We start from the raw sequence: 16,622 nt of genomic DNA, 5'->3' as shown, positions 1-16,622 counted from the left end.
TACTCTTCCACCCAGACATTCTTATGACCAATGCCAAGCATCTAAAAAATGATTAAGAATAAGTTAAGAATGGTTAGGAATAAGCTACACTCTGTCACTAAGGAATAAAAGTTATTTTCTGTGCGAAATTCACTAGCTAATGAGGGACATAAGACCACTCTGAAGTCTTGACCAGACTGAAACAGAAAATCTCTCTTACTTCAGCAAGATGTAGGACTATCTTTAGCATAAAACCTTTCCTAATGCCCTGTGTTTAACTATTTTGCATGTATTTGCATTTATTCATTTCATTTTTATGCTACACATTATCACACACATAATTGTTGTTTCTCCCCATTAAAATATAAGCTCCTTTTGAGCAGAGATTCTTCATTCTTTGTACTTACATATTCAGTGTTTAAATACGGTGCCTGCGACGCTGTAGCTACTCATTGATAAATGCTTGTTTGGTATATTCAATCGAATATTTTGTACATATTGTGAACTCAACTCTAGAGGTGCTCAATCTCTTACGACTTTCTTCTACTTACATGAGCTGAAGCAAAGTGAAATGCACTGTGCACAAAGTAACAACAATATTGTAAGATGATCAGCTGTGAATGACTTTGCTATTCTCAGCAACACAATGATCCAAGACAACTCCAAAGGACTTCATGATGAAAAATGCTATCCACCCCAGAGAAAGAACTGATGGTGTCTGAATTCAGATTGAAGCACCTTTTTTACACTTTCTTTATTTTTCTTGAGGTTTGGTTGTTTTCTTTTCTTTTTTTTGGCCTATTTTCTTTCACAATATGACTAATATGGAAATTTTTTACATGACTACACATGTATAACCTATATCAAATTACTTGCCTTCTCAATGGAGTGGAGATTGGGAGGGGGAAAGAAGGGAGAAAATTTGGAACTCGATGTTTTAAAAACGAATGTTAAAAATTGTTTTTCCATGTAACTGGGGAAAAATAAAATACTAAATAAAATTTTTTAAAAAAGATTTTCTTCTCCCTCTATCACTTCGTGATCTCATCAGCTTCCATGGATTTAATTACCATCTCCATGCTGATGATTCTCAACCTGCCATGGTTGACCTCCAATCTCACATCTCCAGACATCTAGAACTGGTTGTCCAGTAAATACCTTAAATTCAACATGTCCAAAACTGAAATCATTATCTTTTCCCCTAAATCCTCCCCGTCTCCTTCCTATTTTCCCTATTCCTGTGGAGGACAACACTATCCTTTCAATAATTAGGCTCACAAACTAGGAATAATCCTAGAGTCCTCACAATCTCTCACCCTCCATATCCAATCTGTAGCCTGTTTGACTTCACCTTTGTAACATCTCTCGAATACGCCCCCTGCTGTCCTCTGACACTACCACCTTGGTATAGGACCTTATCACTAACACCTGGACTACTGCAATAGCCTGCTGATGAGTCTGCCTGCCTCAAGTATCTTCCCACTTTAAACTACCCTCTATTTAGACACCAGAGTGATTTTCATCCCCCTACTCAAGAAACTCCAGTAGCTCCCCTATCACCTCCAGAATTACATTTTTAAAATCCTGTTTGGGGTTCAAAACTCCTCCTTTGAGAAACCCCTCCTACCTTTCCAGGTTTTTCACATTTCACTCTCCATCAAATACTTTTTGATCCAGTGACGCTGACCTCCTGGCTGTTTCATGAACAAGACACTCCATCTCCTGGCTCCATGCATTTTCTTTGGTTGCCTGCCATGCCTGGAATGCTCTCCTTCCTCATCTCACTAGCATCTTCCCTGACTTCCTTAAATCTCACCTTTTACAGGAAGTCTTTCCAATCCCTCTTAATTTAGTGCCTTCCCTCTTTACCTATTTATTTTTTCTATTTATGCTGTATATAGCTTGTTTTTACATATGTTTATTGTCCCCTCCATTAAATGACTCTGAACTACTTGAAGGGATGGTCTTGTGCCTTTTTTTGTATACTAACACCTAGAATAATGCCTCACACATAGTAAGCACTTAACAAATATTTACTGACCTCCTTTTTCAGGATTAGTGGGTAATTTATAAGATTTTTAATCTGGCAGTCCATGAACATATTACAAAAAATATTTTGATAACTATGTTTCAAAATAATTGGTTTTCTTTATAATCCTATGTATTTTATACATTTAAAAATATTCTGAGAAGGGGTCCATAGATTTCACCACATGAGTTGCATGACACAAAAACGGTTAAGAAGCCCTCCCTGTTCTTGATAAAAGATGGATAATTGTCAGGGCAGCTAGATGGCGCAGTGGATAGAGCACCGGCCCTGGAGTCAGGAGGACCTGAGTTCAAATCCAGCCTCATACACACAACACTCGCTAGCTAGACTCTGGGCAAGTCATTTAACCCCAATTGCCTCACTTTAAAAACAAAAAAGGATAATTTTCTAGCAATATTCATGTGAAAAAACTCTATTCTAAATAACTAGGAATTAATAAGAGAAATATAAATTTAAAAAAACTAAAATTTCACCTTACACCTATCAAATTGCCCCAAGATGGCAATTTGATAAAACATGGTAATAATCAATGTTCAAAGAGATGTGAGAAGACAGGAACTTCATTAATACATTTTGTGAGCTGTAAACTGGTCTAACTATTCTGCAAAACAACTTGGAACTATGCTACAAAAATGACTAAACTCTTCATCCTCTTTGACCTGGTGATCCCACAACTGTGGGGATAAAGATAAAAGGAAAGTTCCATACATTCCAAAATATTTATATCTACACATTTTTATGATGGGAAAAAACTGGAAAAAAAGCAGATACTGATCAATTGGGGGACAGATGAATAAACTGTTACATAAATTTAATGGACTATTACTGTGCTATAAAAAATGAAAAATAATGAGGAATTTGGAAAAATTTGGCAAGATCTATATAAAGTAATAGAAAGCAGAACCAAAAGAATATACACTATGACCACAGTAATGTAAAAGGCAAATAACACTAGAGTTCTGAATTGGATCAACCATTCCGGAAAGCAGTCTGGAACTATATCCCCAACTATATCCCACGTCACTATACGTAGCCATATTCTTTGATCCAGAAATATCACTATTGGCTGATAACCCCGGAAGAGATTAAAACAAGAAAAAAATTCATAGGTGCAAAAATATTTATAGTAGTTCTTTTCACAGTAGTCCCAAACTGTAGACTAAGGGGACTCACTTCTTGTGGAACAGTTAAATTACGGTATATAAATGTAATATTATTGCTGGTCCACAATAAATGCAAAATGGACAGTTAAAGAGAAAACAGGGAAAATCTTTATGAACTGATACAATGAAATGAACAGTATTAGAACAATTTATACAATGACAATATTTTAGAAAAAAAACAACTTTGAAAGTCTTCAGAATGCTGACAGAATGCAATGATAAACCATGAAGACAGAAGACTAAAGATGAAGCACACAGTCCACCTTTTATTGTTTTGTTCTGCTTTTTGGTTTGTTTGTTTTTAGGCAATTGGGGTTAAGTGACTTGCCCAGGGTCACATAGCTAGTGTCAAGTGTTTGGTCTGAGGCCAAATTTGAACTCAGGTCCTCCTGACTTCAAGGCTGGTGCCCTATCCACTGTACCACCTAGCTGCTCCCTACAGCCCATCTTTTAAAAGAAAGGTGAAAGCTTAAAATGAACAATAAGACATACATCTTTGGGTATGATCAATGTGGAAATTTATCTTTCTGGCATATGCATATTTGTTACAACGGTTTTATTTTTGTTTTTTTAATTGTTCAAAGGGGGGATATATAAAGTGGGACAGAGATAAATAACAAATACATTGTTCACTTTTAAAAAAAGGAAAACAAACTAAAGCATTCTAACTCCAACTGATATAGCAACCAATTTCAACTCCTGAGGGTTAAGGATGAAACATATATCCCACTTCTTGAGAAATAAATGGCTAAAATGTTAATTTGCATGGTTTAACTATATTTCTTATATAGGAGAGGTTTCTATGGGAGAGGGATTATTGGTTAAGAATGATGAAAAATATCAATGAAATATAAAAAGATGGGCAGTTTTGTGGAAAAAATACATTTGAAACATTATTAATATAGAGAAATGAAAACCGAATGACTCCTATGACATTTTAAAATGAAAAGAAATTAGTAAATTAAGATTTGAATGTCCAAAGCATATTGCAATTACAGAACCACTTCATGGAATACTAGTAGCTTCACTTTCCCTACTGTAAGTGGTAGTTAAAGATTCTTGAGAAATGATAGTAGGGAAGGTGGTAGAGCAGTTAAATTCTCACCCGAGGACCCAAAAAGGAAATCCTCAAGAGCAATAAGACCATAGAACAATGTTTTCCTTTTAAAAAATAAAGTCCCTTAACTGCTCCATTTCAGTTTATTCACCTAGAGGGTTCCATTAGATTAACCCTTAGGTCCATTGTAGTTCTAAAAAGTACAATATATTAGTCAGAAAAAACTATTCTTTATTTGGGAATATCCTGTGGACAGTCAAATCTTAGCAGAACTGAACTGTTTTCATAGAAGGTTAACCACCTTCTATGGTAACAAAGAAAGATAACAAAAGCAGAGCCAAGAAGTAAATGAAAACTTGAATTTCTTGCTACTAAAGCAGTCTTGACAATGCTATCATAGCCCAAGACTACATAATATGCTATTCAGTTCTAATTTAACTTCCTCTTAAAGAAAGTTCCAGAATATATTAAATTATGTTTAAACTTATACTCATACATTTATTTCAATATTTAGGCCTACATTTTCATTTTATTCCTACTTCACTACTAGACTTCTTTACTATATTGGTTTCCTTTCTATTTTAATAATAATAATAGTTTAGTATTTATAAAATGCTTTAAGGTTTACAAAGCACTTTGTGTTCATCACATGCTTCAAAAATTGTTTAATTATTTGTATTTTAATTCCTAGAGCATAGAAAGTGCCCAGTACACAGAAGGCACCAAATAAATGCCTGACATTCAAATAAAAAGTATGTTTTCCTCAAAATGATCCACATATGGGGGCAGCAAGGTGGCGCAGTGGATATAGCACCAGCCCTGGAGTCAAGAGGACCTGAGTTCAAATCTGGCCTCAGATACATAACATTCACTAGCTGTGTGACTCCAGGCAAGTCACTTAACCCCAACTGCCTCACCCAAAAAAGAAAAATTTAATTTGGGGCAACTAGGTGGCACAGTGGATACAGCACCGGCCCTGAAGTCAGGAGGACCTGAGTTCAAGTCCAGCCTCAGACCAAACACTTGATACTTACTAGCTGTGTGACCCTGGGCAAGTCACTTAACTCCAATTGCCGGGGGGGTGGGGAGAAAGAAAAAAAATGATCCACATACTTCCATTCTGAAGGAAAAGATTATTTAATTAGGTACTATTCTATCTTGTTTGGAGCTAATAAAAAGATTAGTGCCACTACAACAATCATCATTTTAAATCATGAAAAAAATTAGGGGTAATTTTCTTTATTAGGAATTCAACTATAGGTTGTCATTCATACCAACCTTTGGTTGGTTCAAATGAGAATTGTTATACTCCCTATTTTTATTTTATTCATATCTGTTCAAATGAAGAAATTTATCTTAAAAAGTGACAAAGAATTCATCATACCTTCCATCTTCCAGCTGAAGTGCTCTCAACCCTGCTAAGCATGCTTCTTTATTTACTCTGCTTAAATCATCTCCAAGAATAACTAAGCATGAGAGACCAGTATAAGTCATTGCTATATGTCCACTGTCATAAGGATGAGCTATGCCAAGATCCTAAATTTAAGAAAATACAATTATAATTAGGAAACTGGTTATCATACATCAATAAACAATTCAATGTTAGATGGCTAGTGAATAATCAGATTCAATTTAATTTGCTAATATTTTACATGCAGAAAGCGTCTTAAGAGAAGTCTAAGAAAAACCACAATTCTCTCACGTAAACATCAATAACAATGGGCATTACATGTATTCCAGTATAAATTTAAAATTTATCCTGCGTAAGTTCAAAATTGCCAACATTATAAATATTTCCTGATTCCTTAGAATAAAAGTTTATTCAAACTACAGTTAAAGCAAATACTCTTTCTTCTGAATGATAAAGATATACAATTAACTATATTTTCTAAACTTAAGATGTAAAAGTATTAATTTTATGAAAATTGTTGCAATAACTTTAATAAAATCCAGGCCCCTACAATTTAACATCCTGGAAATGAGAAAAATATTTATCCAGTATTAAATGCTCCATTCTCCAAAGTACTTAATGTAATAAGTAATCAGATACAACACAAAGGAACAAAAGAAACTGAACGTATTTTAGACAATCTACCAAAGTATCAGCTTAATCCTGTCCCTCAAAAAATAAAAGGCTATAAAAAGGCCAGGAGAAAACCAAATATTAAACTGCCAGGAAAAGCAATTTGGTAGAAAAGAGGTTTACATCAACATCTTAGATTATATTTTATAATAAGTTCCAAATAGATAAATCACATAAATAAAAGATTATATAATAAAGAAATAAGAGGCTAACAGAAGGATGTATCTTGTGTAATTATAGCTAAAGGAAGAATTCTTAACAAGGGATAGATTACACACCACATACCAAGACAAGAACCAACAGGTACGTAAGTTAAACATAAAGGCTGACATAATGAAATTAGAGGAGCATGGAAGAAATTGCCAGTCAGATCTATGGACAGGGGAAGAGTTCACAACTGGGGGGAGGGTGGAAGGAGGGAGGGGAGCAGGGAGAGAGGACCAAGTAGGGGGAGAGGGTTAGCAGAAGATAAAATGGACAATTCCAATTACATAAAAGTATAAAGTTTTTGCCCAAATAAAACCAATACAGCTAAAATTAGAAAAGAAGTGGGAAATAGGGAGAAAAAATGATAGTGTCTGGCACACAGCAGGTACTTAGTAAACATTTTTGATTGATTGCAGCAAGTTTCTCTAATAAAGGTCTCATTTATATCTAAGATATAAAAGGGAGTGAGTCAAATTTATAATAAACCTAACTCCTCAAATGATAAGTAATCAAAGGATATGGATAGGCAGTTATCAGAAGAAATTCAATTTTTATATGACTATCAGTAGTTATATAGAAATGCTCTAAATCACTAATAATTACAGAAATGAAAATTAAAACAAATTTGAGGCACCAACTCTCATCCGTCAGATTGGATAGGCCAACAAAAAAGAAAAATGATAAATGCTGGAGGGGCTGTCAGAAAACAGGTACATTAATCCATTGGTGACAGAGCAGTGAATTGTCCAGCGATTCTGGAAAACAATTTGGAACTAACACAAAAAGTTTATGTTTTCGGGTAGCTAAGTGGTGCAGCGGATAGAGCACTGGCCCTGAGGTCAGGAGGACCTGAGTTCAAATCTGGCCTCAGACACTTGTGACCCTGGGCAAGTCACTTACCCCCAACTGCCTCACCCAAAAAAAAAGTTTACATTTTTAAAACTGTGCACATCCTTTGACCCAGTGATGCCAAATAGTAGGTCTATATCCCAAAGAGATCAAATAAAGAGAAAAAGGATACATACACACACACACACACACACACACACACACACACACAGACACAGAGACACACACACACACACACACACACATACATTTATAGCATCTTTTCATGATAGCAAACAACTGGAAACTGAGGGGGTGTCCATCAACTGAGAAATGATTGAACAAATTATGGAATATGAAGGAACTCTACTGTGCTATAAGAAATGATAAAGAAGATGGTTTCAGAAAAACTTGAGACAACATGTATGAACTAATGCAAAGTGAAGTGAGCAGAACCAGTAGAATAATTTATACAATAACAATATTGTAAAGATAACTCTGAAAGACATAAAAATTCTGATCAACACAATGCCCAACCACAGTTCCAGAGGACTCATGATGAAACATGAAACCTCCAGATAGACAGGATAGACTCAAAATGCAGTTTGAAGAATTTTTTTTTCACATGGTTAATGCAGTAATTTATTTTGCACAACCATACATATTTTGTAATGGGCTTTCTTTCTTTCCTTCTTTCACTTTTCAATGGGTGGGGAAGGACACAGAGAGAATTCAAACTGAAAATAAAATTGAATAAAAGCGAAGGACAGGTGATCAGATTAAAACAGACAATTTTAATTACATAAAACTGAAAAGCTTTTGCACAAATAAAATTAGTGCTGCTAGGTTTAGAAGAGAGACAGTAAAACAAGGGAAAATTGCTGCAGCTATTATTTTTTATAAAATGCTTTATGTTTGAGACTTATCAAAACAAATATATAAGATAAAAATCACTTGTCAAGGATATGAACAGGCCCTTTTCAAAAGAAGTCATCACTAATCATATTAAAAGAATGTTCCAAATCATTAATAAAAGAAATGAAAGTTAAGACAACTCTGAGATTTCATTAACATCGTACCCTGACTGAAAAAATAATCCAAGATGAAAATTGAAAATGTAGGAAGACATGCACATTAATGCACTGTTGGTGTAACAGGGAATTGGCCCAGTCATTTTGGAAAGGAATTTAGAATTATAATGAAGAAGTAACTAAAACTGTACTACTACTACTCTATGTAGTAAATGACTACTAGGCATATGGAGGCAGCTAGGTGGCTCAGTGGACAAAGCACTGGGCCTGGAGTAAGGAAGATCTCAGTTCAAATCCAGCCTCAGACACTTACTAGTTGTGTGACCCAGGGCAAGTCACTTAACTTTGTATACCTTAATCTATTGGAGAAGAAAATGACAAACCACTCCAGTTTCTTTGCCAAGAAAACTCCATGGACAGTACGGTCCACAGGGTCACAAAGAGTCAGACATGACTGAACAACACTAGGCATATACCCCAATAAGGTCAACAGAGGAAAAGGTCTCATACATAAATACTTCCAGTGGTGCTTTTTGGAGTAGCAAAGAACTAGAGACAAAATTGATGCCCAGGGGCAGCTAGGTGGCGCAGTGGATAGATCTCTGATCTTGAAGTCAGGAGGACATGAGTTCAAATCCACATGACACTTACTAGCTGTGTGACCCTGGGCAAGTCACTTAACCCCAATTGTCTCACCAAAAAGCTAAATAAATTAAAAAAAAAATTGTTGCCCAGTACCTGGGGAATAAGTGAATACTTTCTGTGGTATAGGAAGGTAATGAAATATTATTGAAAGCATCATAGCAAATAACTACAGCTAGGTCCCAATTAGTACAAATAATAAAACCCATGAAGGGGTTGCATTTTTTATGGTAACTGATTCCAGCCCAAAGAAATATGCAGTGCAAGTCTGAATAAGTGACCAGTTCACAGGATTCATTATTTAAAATAACTGGTAATTGGGGCAAGTAGGTGGCTCGGTGGATAAAGCACCGGCCCTGAAGTCAGGAGGACCTGAGTTCAAATGTGACCTCAGACACATAACATTTACTAGCTGTGTGACCCTGGGCAAGTTACTTAACCCCAATTGCCTCACAAAAACAAAAAACAAAATAATTGTTAATTAATTATTAGACTCCTATGAAACTTGGAAAGACAAACAGATATAAAGCAAAGCTAACAGATAACATTATCATCAGGAAAAATAGTTTACACAATGAACAACTGTAATATAAAAGGAACTATAAAAAACATAAATAAGAAAAATAAATGAAAAAAATACAAAAAATATATAAATGTTAAAAAAATTCTTATCAAGGCAGAATCCAATCATGACTTCAGAGAACTAAAGGTGAAGTAGGCTTCCCACTGCTTGGCAGAAAGGTGGTGAATTATAAGTGCAGAATGAATCAAATGTTTCTAGATATGACCAACGAACTGATTTATTTTGCTAACTGTTCTTATTTGTTACAAGGGTGGGGAGAAGAGTAACTAGAAAGTAACATGGAGCAGGATTTAGCCCTTTATTATTTGTAAGCCTTACTTTTTTTTTTTAATATAAAAGTGGTTCAGTTAACATCAAGGATATAATGCATGCCAAAATTAAGCATAGTAATATTTTAGTAGAAATCACCACATTTTATATTAAACTGATTCAAATGAAAGAGCAACCTAAATCATTTTAGGAGAGTTTCTATCTCATGATATCTATATTCAACTTTAAATTTTGACCTTTAGAACTAGGATATAAACCCATCTTGTGAGTTCATGCATTCAGCTGATCAATTCAACAAGTATCCTGTTAAGAATACCGAAATGAGTAATTATGAAGTATATAACTCTCAGTACTATTATGCTCAGTTATAGGAAGAAGAGAAAGGGGAAACATTAATGGCAAACCATCTAAGGTAACATTTTAGGTGTAGGCAGGATGGGATCAGATTATAGGGGAATTTGAAAGTTAATAAATAATGAAGCCATCCCTTTATGGATATCCTAGAGCAACTGCTGTACTTGTTTTGACTTCCTATTCTGTCCACAGATGCTTCTACTTCGTTCTGAGCATATTTCCCCTGTAGCAAAGGTTTTATAAGATATTGTGTGTATGCACTATCTTAAATTCTAAACTTTGAAGACCAAGTAACCTATCTCAATTCTGGCTTTTAAAAAATAACTCAGGAGTTAATGTGTTCCTAATTTTTACTCTAGCAACTTACTACCTTTAATTTTAAGTCAAAAAAGATAATTGGAAAAAGGTATGAGAGTTACACACTACATAAACTATTCATTTCGGTATTCTTAAAGGGATACTTGTTAAATTGATCAACTGAATGCATGAACTCACAAGATGGGTTGATATCCTAGTTCTGAAGGTCAAAATTTAAAGTTGAATATAGATATTATGAGATAGAAACTCCCCTAAAATGATTTAGGTAGGTCTTTCTTTTGAATCAGTTTAATATCATAATATGTGGTAATTATCATCATTATTTTTATGAATAACGATACTGAGGAAGAGGCATATGTTTTGCACTAAACAGCAGGAAGGGTAAATAACCACTCTAGAAACACAGCAAATAACAATAATAACAATACCTTTGCTGGACTGGAGATTTGCATTTTCAGGGGAAGGAAGGGAGGAAGAAAATTAGAAATAACCAGATTTTGGTGTATTCCAGGAATAATTCAGCTTTTACTGTTTTAACATACTCTATTAATACATGTAGCCTCGTTCTAGCTAGCAATGGATAGTTTAACACATTTCTCAACTTTTTTTGCACCATGCATCCATGCCCTTTTTTGTCCCCCAACACAGAGCTAAACTAACCTTAGATGGATTGAATGGAATTCCCAGGTATGAAGAACCTCGGAAACCACAGCGGTTTAAATTTGATCCTAGAAAATAAACATACATATTTACTTAAGTTAAAATGAAACCTTTATTTTTGCTAGGTAGTAAAATACAGCACAATATTAAATCAAGCCAAAAAAAAAAAAAAGGCTATCAATTGAGATATGTAGGGATAGAACTTGTATACCTTTTTTTGTCTGTACTTGTGATTTCACTGACATAGGGAACTCCCAGTGAGGTAAATCCCCCTATTAACACATATCAGCAGCTACTACTTACAGACTCTGAACATTTCCTAGAACACTGAGATGTTAAGTGATTCGCCCAAAGATACACAGCCAGTCAGTATGTATCAGAGGTGGGACTTGAATAGAGGTGGGACTTGAACACAGGTCTTAATTCTTAGGCTGGTTCTTTAATAACTGTAATATGCAGTCCTTCATATACATATATACACACATTTTAAGAAAATATACATGCTTTTCATATAGACTTTTCCACTGTGAGGTTAAAGTAGCTGTATAGTCTTTAGAACAGTTGGAGAGCCCTCAGAGGAAGACAATCATAATAGTCAATGTCCTTGGGATGATACTACATGAAAACTGTTAAATGTAGTGGAAATATTGAAGTTTTGAGATGTAAGTGATGACTGTCTTCAAGTATCTGAAGGACTAGCATGCAGAAGAGGGATCGGACCTCTTTTGTTTGGCCCCAAAAGGCAGAACTAGATTTTGGTTAAATCATTTCCTAACAGTAAGAGGAGTCTAAAAGCAGATCGAGATACTGGGTTCCCTCTCACTAGAACTCTATAACGTAAAGTTAGATGATTATCTGTCTGGTAGGTTGTTGAAAGGATTCTTGTTCCGGCATGAGTCAGTCTCTGAAATCCTTTCCAACCCTGACATTTTGTGAGGTTAGCAGTTAAAAACTAATATGCAAAGGCAAAATACTCAGCCTATATATTCACTCACTAAAACTCTTATTAAAAATGTTACAGATAAAACCAGAAATGAGAATTTGATTACTAACAGAAAAGAGAAGATGGAAAGGAAGTATGGCTATAGCAGAAACAGAAACAAACAAAATGGCAAGTGAGAAAACAGGAAAACTCAGTTGTGCCTATGCATTTAAAAAAAAAAAAGGCCTTTATGAAATTTGGCTTAAAACCACTCTGGTTGGAATATAATCATCCACACTATAAAGTCAAAGAATTCATATTAAATCAAAATTAGTATTTTTTCCTTAGATACTCCAACCCCCAAAACTGAAAAGCTTTTTCCTGGCAAATAATGTTGTATTATTCCCTAAATTTCTTTTTTAAAAAAGTAATGTTTTCCTAGACTAGACTCTTTTCTTTGCCTAGGAATTTAACAAAAAATACCTGTTCGTATTGGTCAGGTCATTCATTATCTTTTGTTTTGCTTTTCCTCATTTTGTTCCATGCCCCTATCTGATACTATTCCTTAGTGAACTAATCTGATTGCTATTTTTGGTGTTAATTTTAAAGTCTCATCAATTTTTAGCTTAACTAAATTTTTAAAAAAATTTATGCTGATACCAACTAAATACATTTATTATCTATTACCTACATCAAAGACAGCTAGAAGACTAAGGACCCACAAGGGAAAAAAGGAAATCTCCACTCTTGAGGAATTTCCTCATAGTTTTTAATAGTGTTCAAATTTTACCTATAATATTCCTAAGGAGATGAGTTCCATTTAATTGAACTCAATAAATATTTATTAAATACCTGATACTTGCAAAATCTGATATTAGTGAACAAAAATTTAGCACTCATATCTTTCAAGGAACCGTACATGCTCCTGAAAACAGGGATTGTTCTAATACAATGCCTGGGACATAGTAAGCATTATATAAGTGTTAGCTAGCATCAGCAGCATCACCATCATCATTATTACTTGTTGATTGACTGATTCTGACATTTTCGTGGGAGACTAAAGGAGAGCTATTAAGGATAGCTCTATTGAATCTACTGCTTTAGCTGAATTTTTTTTTGTTAGTACACAAATAATAAGAATAATGAGTGTTTTCTTGAAATTTTTGTCAATTGTGTAATGGTAAAGATTCAGTCAGTTTGTTAGTTTATTAGTTGGACTACTGTTTACAAAAGACATCCTCTTCCCTTCTAAAATACTCTCATCAACGATGCCCCAAAAGGTAATGGAAAAAGGCATAGTGAGTGTGAATAGATAGCAACACATTACAAAAATTATAAAAGGAGACATGGAGTAAAGGATGTCATCAAAAAAATACGATCGGAAAGACAGATTGACTGTGTCTTGTGATCAGAAAGAGGAAGTGTCAACTGGAAGCCCGTGGACTTGGACTCCACTAGTATTCTTGAGACCTAGGTAAAGAAGAAAAAAGGAATGCCCGTAACATATGGGGGTGGACTCCCTGTGATGAGCTCATGTAAGGCAATTGCATTAGATGGGAAAACATGAATTTGATGTGATGTTTATGAATGGAGAGACTATTCCACAACAATGAGATCATAGATCCACTTGACCTTAAGCAAAATACTGTGATAGGTAGGCCTAGTGGTATAAATATAAATCTTATGAAAAACTGTAAGGTTTACTCCAATTTAAAATGCCAATTTAATCATAACAATGCGGCAGATTTACTCTTCAGAAATTCAATACCAGTCAAATCTCTGCAAAAGTTAAAAAAAGCCTTAATTGTTCTTTTTTATTTATAACTGGTAAGGAGGACTATTATGCTAATCATTACAGCAAACTAAACATGTTCAAGGAAATTATCTCCCAACTTCTTAACTGTTAAAAGTATTATTTAATAGCACCATCTACTGTTCCAGTTTAAAAGTGTCAAAGCTAAAAAGTACCCAGTGAAGTCATTACATTTTAGGAGCTAGAAAAATTCATTCAGGCTACTCTGGATTCAAATTTTACTGTGTGCCATTAGGAAAGTCACTTAATCTCTTGGTATCTCAAGCAGCTCTCCAGACCATTGCTTTTATTCATTGGAATTGAGAGTTCCCTACATCAATAACATCACAAGCCTGAAGCAAAAAAGAACAAAGAAAAGTACTGGTCAAAATAATTATTTTCAGCCCATATCATTGCATAGCACTTGCCTGATTTGTAACTTTTGAAAAAATGGTTTTCATTATGCATAATCATATAGTCTTTTATAGTGTCATGTTGTTGTTTAGTACGTGTTCAATAATAAAACCCTAAACCTCTTCTTGACTGAGGCAGGCCATGTCACCTATCTCAATACTTTCCACAAGAACACATTTTTAATGTAAAAAACAATAAAAAGCACAGTAATTAATGGACTGTGGTAAACAGTATCTATCTAAAACCAAGAGCTAGCATTATCTGATAAAAATATGCTGGAAGGCTTTTCAGGTAAGATCAGGATAAAATGAAGATAGCTACCGTTACCACTTTTATTTGATATAATTCTACAAATCCCAGCTATTGCAATAAAGCAAGATAAATTGAGGAAAGAACTGTAAGTAAAGAGGAAACAAATTTATAGCTTTTTGCAGGTGACAAAATGGTTTAGTAAGAGAATCCTAGAGATTCTAGTAAAAATTAACAGAACCAATTAATAACTTCATTAAGTAGCAGGACATAAAATGTGCTCACAAAACCATCATCCTTTATGTACATTACCAACAAAACTCAGGAAGAGAAATAAAGAAATCTATTTAGAATGTATAAAATATCTAGGAGTCTACTTAACAAGCTGCAATAGGAATAATATGATAACAACTTCAAAGCACTCTTTACAGAAATAAAGAATTACTTAAATAACTGGAGAGATATTAAACTCAGAGATGGGCATTGCCAATACAATAAAAATGTTACTATCTATTATAACATCTGTAGGTCTCAATCCCCATCTATAAACTAGAATATCTCAAGATTCCTTCTAACTCTAAATCCTATAACTGCACATGATGATAAAGAAGGGGAGAGAAAGATGTTATATCTAAGGCATTATTAGCAACTTTTCTTTACTACTGAATATTTCCATCCACCTTTTAGTTAACTCTAAGCTAATTAATTTGTCATACAGAGAATTTTACATATTCCTGTACACAAGAGAATCCATAATATTCCTAAATATCTGCTCTACTACCTTTTCCTTCCTACAAGTCTACCTGTGTTGCCTAAGACCACTAACTATCTAGCTGGTCCCTACGGCACTTCACCCCTCAATTTGCTAAGAGCTCCAATACTGCTTATAACAGAGAACTGACTAAAAGAGATGAAATTAGCAATACAGGATAAATGAAAGAACTGGAAGGTTAGTGACAAAGCCTAAATACAAAATAACTGAGAAAGAAGTCCACTGGGCTCTACGATGTGGCTTGAGGGGTTCAAGGACCCCTCAAGGACCAAAGTACAGGATAGGGTTATCTGGAAAGAATTCATGGACTCAAGCAATCTTTAAATCAAGTTGGCAAAGGTTTATTGTCATACTAGTCAGCAGGCAAAAGTTCTTAAGGCACCTGCTACCTTAGAGGAGTACAATTAAAGTTAATATAGGAAAAACTGTAGTAAAACATGTGCCAAGAATGCTAACTAGGTGATTCAAGGAGGGATTAGGGAGTGGTTAAGGAGTGGTCAGTTCTTAAAGGAATATGCACTTTTATATCTACTGCACAGGCATTTTACCCAGAGTTCACCAGGCAATGCCCACAAAGCACCCCTTAGGTCTGCTAGGTCACTAAGTTAACTAGCCATCAGGGCTGACTAAGAATTGTCCAGTCTGCCACTAATCTCAACATCTTGTTTGACAAGACAGATGTAGGGAGTCTTAAATCTAGGATATACATAATAAGGAGTCCAGAATACATATGATGAGGTAGAGAGTTAGTATAGATAGTTTGGTGGTTACCGAGTATCTTTATGAGCCAATACAAAGTCAGTTAAAAATAACAATTACTAGAGGTGTGGATTAAGTGTTTTGCTGGGGCTCACTCATGAGTGATTGCTAGTTAGGCATAGTGTCCTTGGGCTGGGGAGAAACTGCCAGATAGTGTTTTTGAGGCTAGAGGGAAATACGGTCTTGGAACTGGGGTCTGAGCACAGGCATCCGGGCACCCCATCATCTAGACCAAGAAGCTGAACCCAACTGGCACAAAGGGACGTCAGCTTCCAACTCTTGTCCAAAATTTCTGAGACAGTCAAGACTGTGGGATAAGGGAACAAGATCTAGATGGTTGGCAGTCAGATTCATTAAGGGTCAGCTATGCAGCTAATAAGTTGGTAAAACAATGTTAATTTTTATAAAAGAAAAGATTTATGGTCATATTCACAAGAAGTCTCACAGAGGTAAGGAAGAGAGAGTTCTTCTCACTTCTATAACTACAAA

At 34.9% G+C, this 16,622-nt stretch overlaps 1 protein-coding gene across 2 annotated transcripts in view; it reads right to left on the bottom strand.

Annotated features, from left to right (window-relative positions):
* Positions 1 to 16,622, bottom strand: part of PGGT1B (protein geranylgeranyltransferase type I subunit beta) — a 60,490-nt gene that overhangs the window by 33,381 nt on the left and 10,487 nt on the right. For both annotated transcript variants that reach the window (XM_027869192.1, XM_027869193.1), the window contains 2 exons: positions 11,226 to 11,293; positions 5,634 to 5,785 (listed from right to left, as the gene is read on the bottom strand). In XM_027869192.1, the coding sequence (XP_027724993.1) occupies positions 5,634 to 5,785; positions 11,226 to 11,293 (220 nt within the window). The remainder of the gene's footprint in view (positions 1 to 5,633; positions 5,786 to 11,225; positions 11,294 to 16,622) is intronic.

Source organism: Vombatus ursinus, unplaced genomic scaffold (assembly GCF_900497805.2).
Source record: "Vombatus ursinus unplaced genomic scaffold, bare-nosed wombat genome assembly UNPS02014792.1, whole genome shotgun sequence".
NCBI lineage: Eukaryota > Metazoa > Chordata > Mammalia > Diprotodontia > Vombatidae > Vombatus > Vombatus ursinus.
The sequence above is the reverse complement of the archived record's forward strand: the minus strand, read 5'-3'. Positions and strand labels throughout refer to the sequence as shown.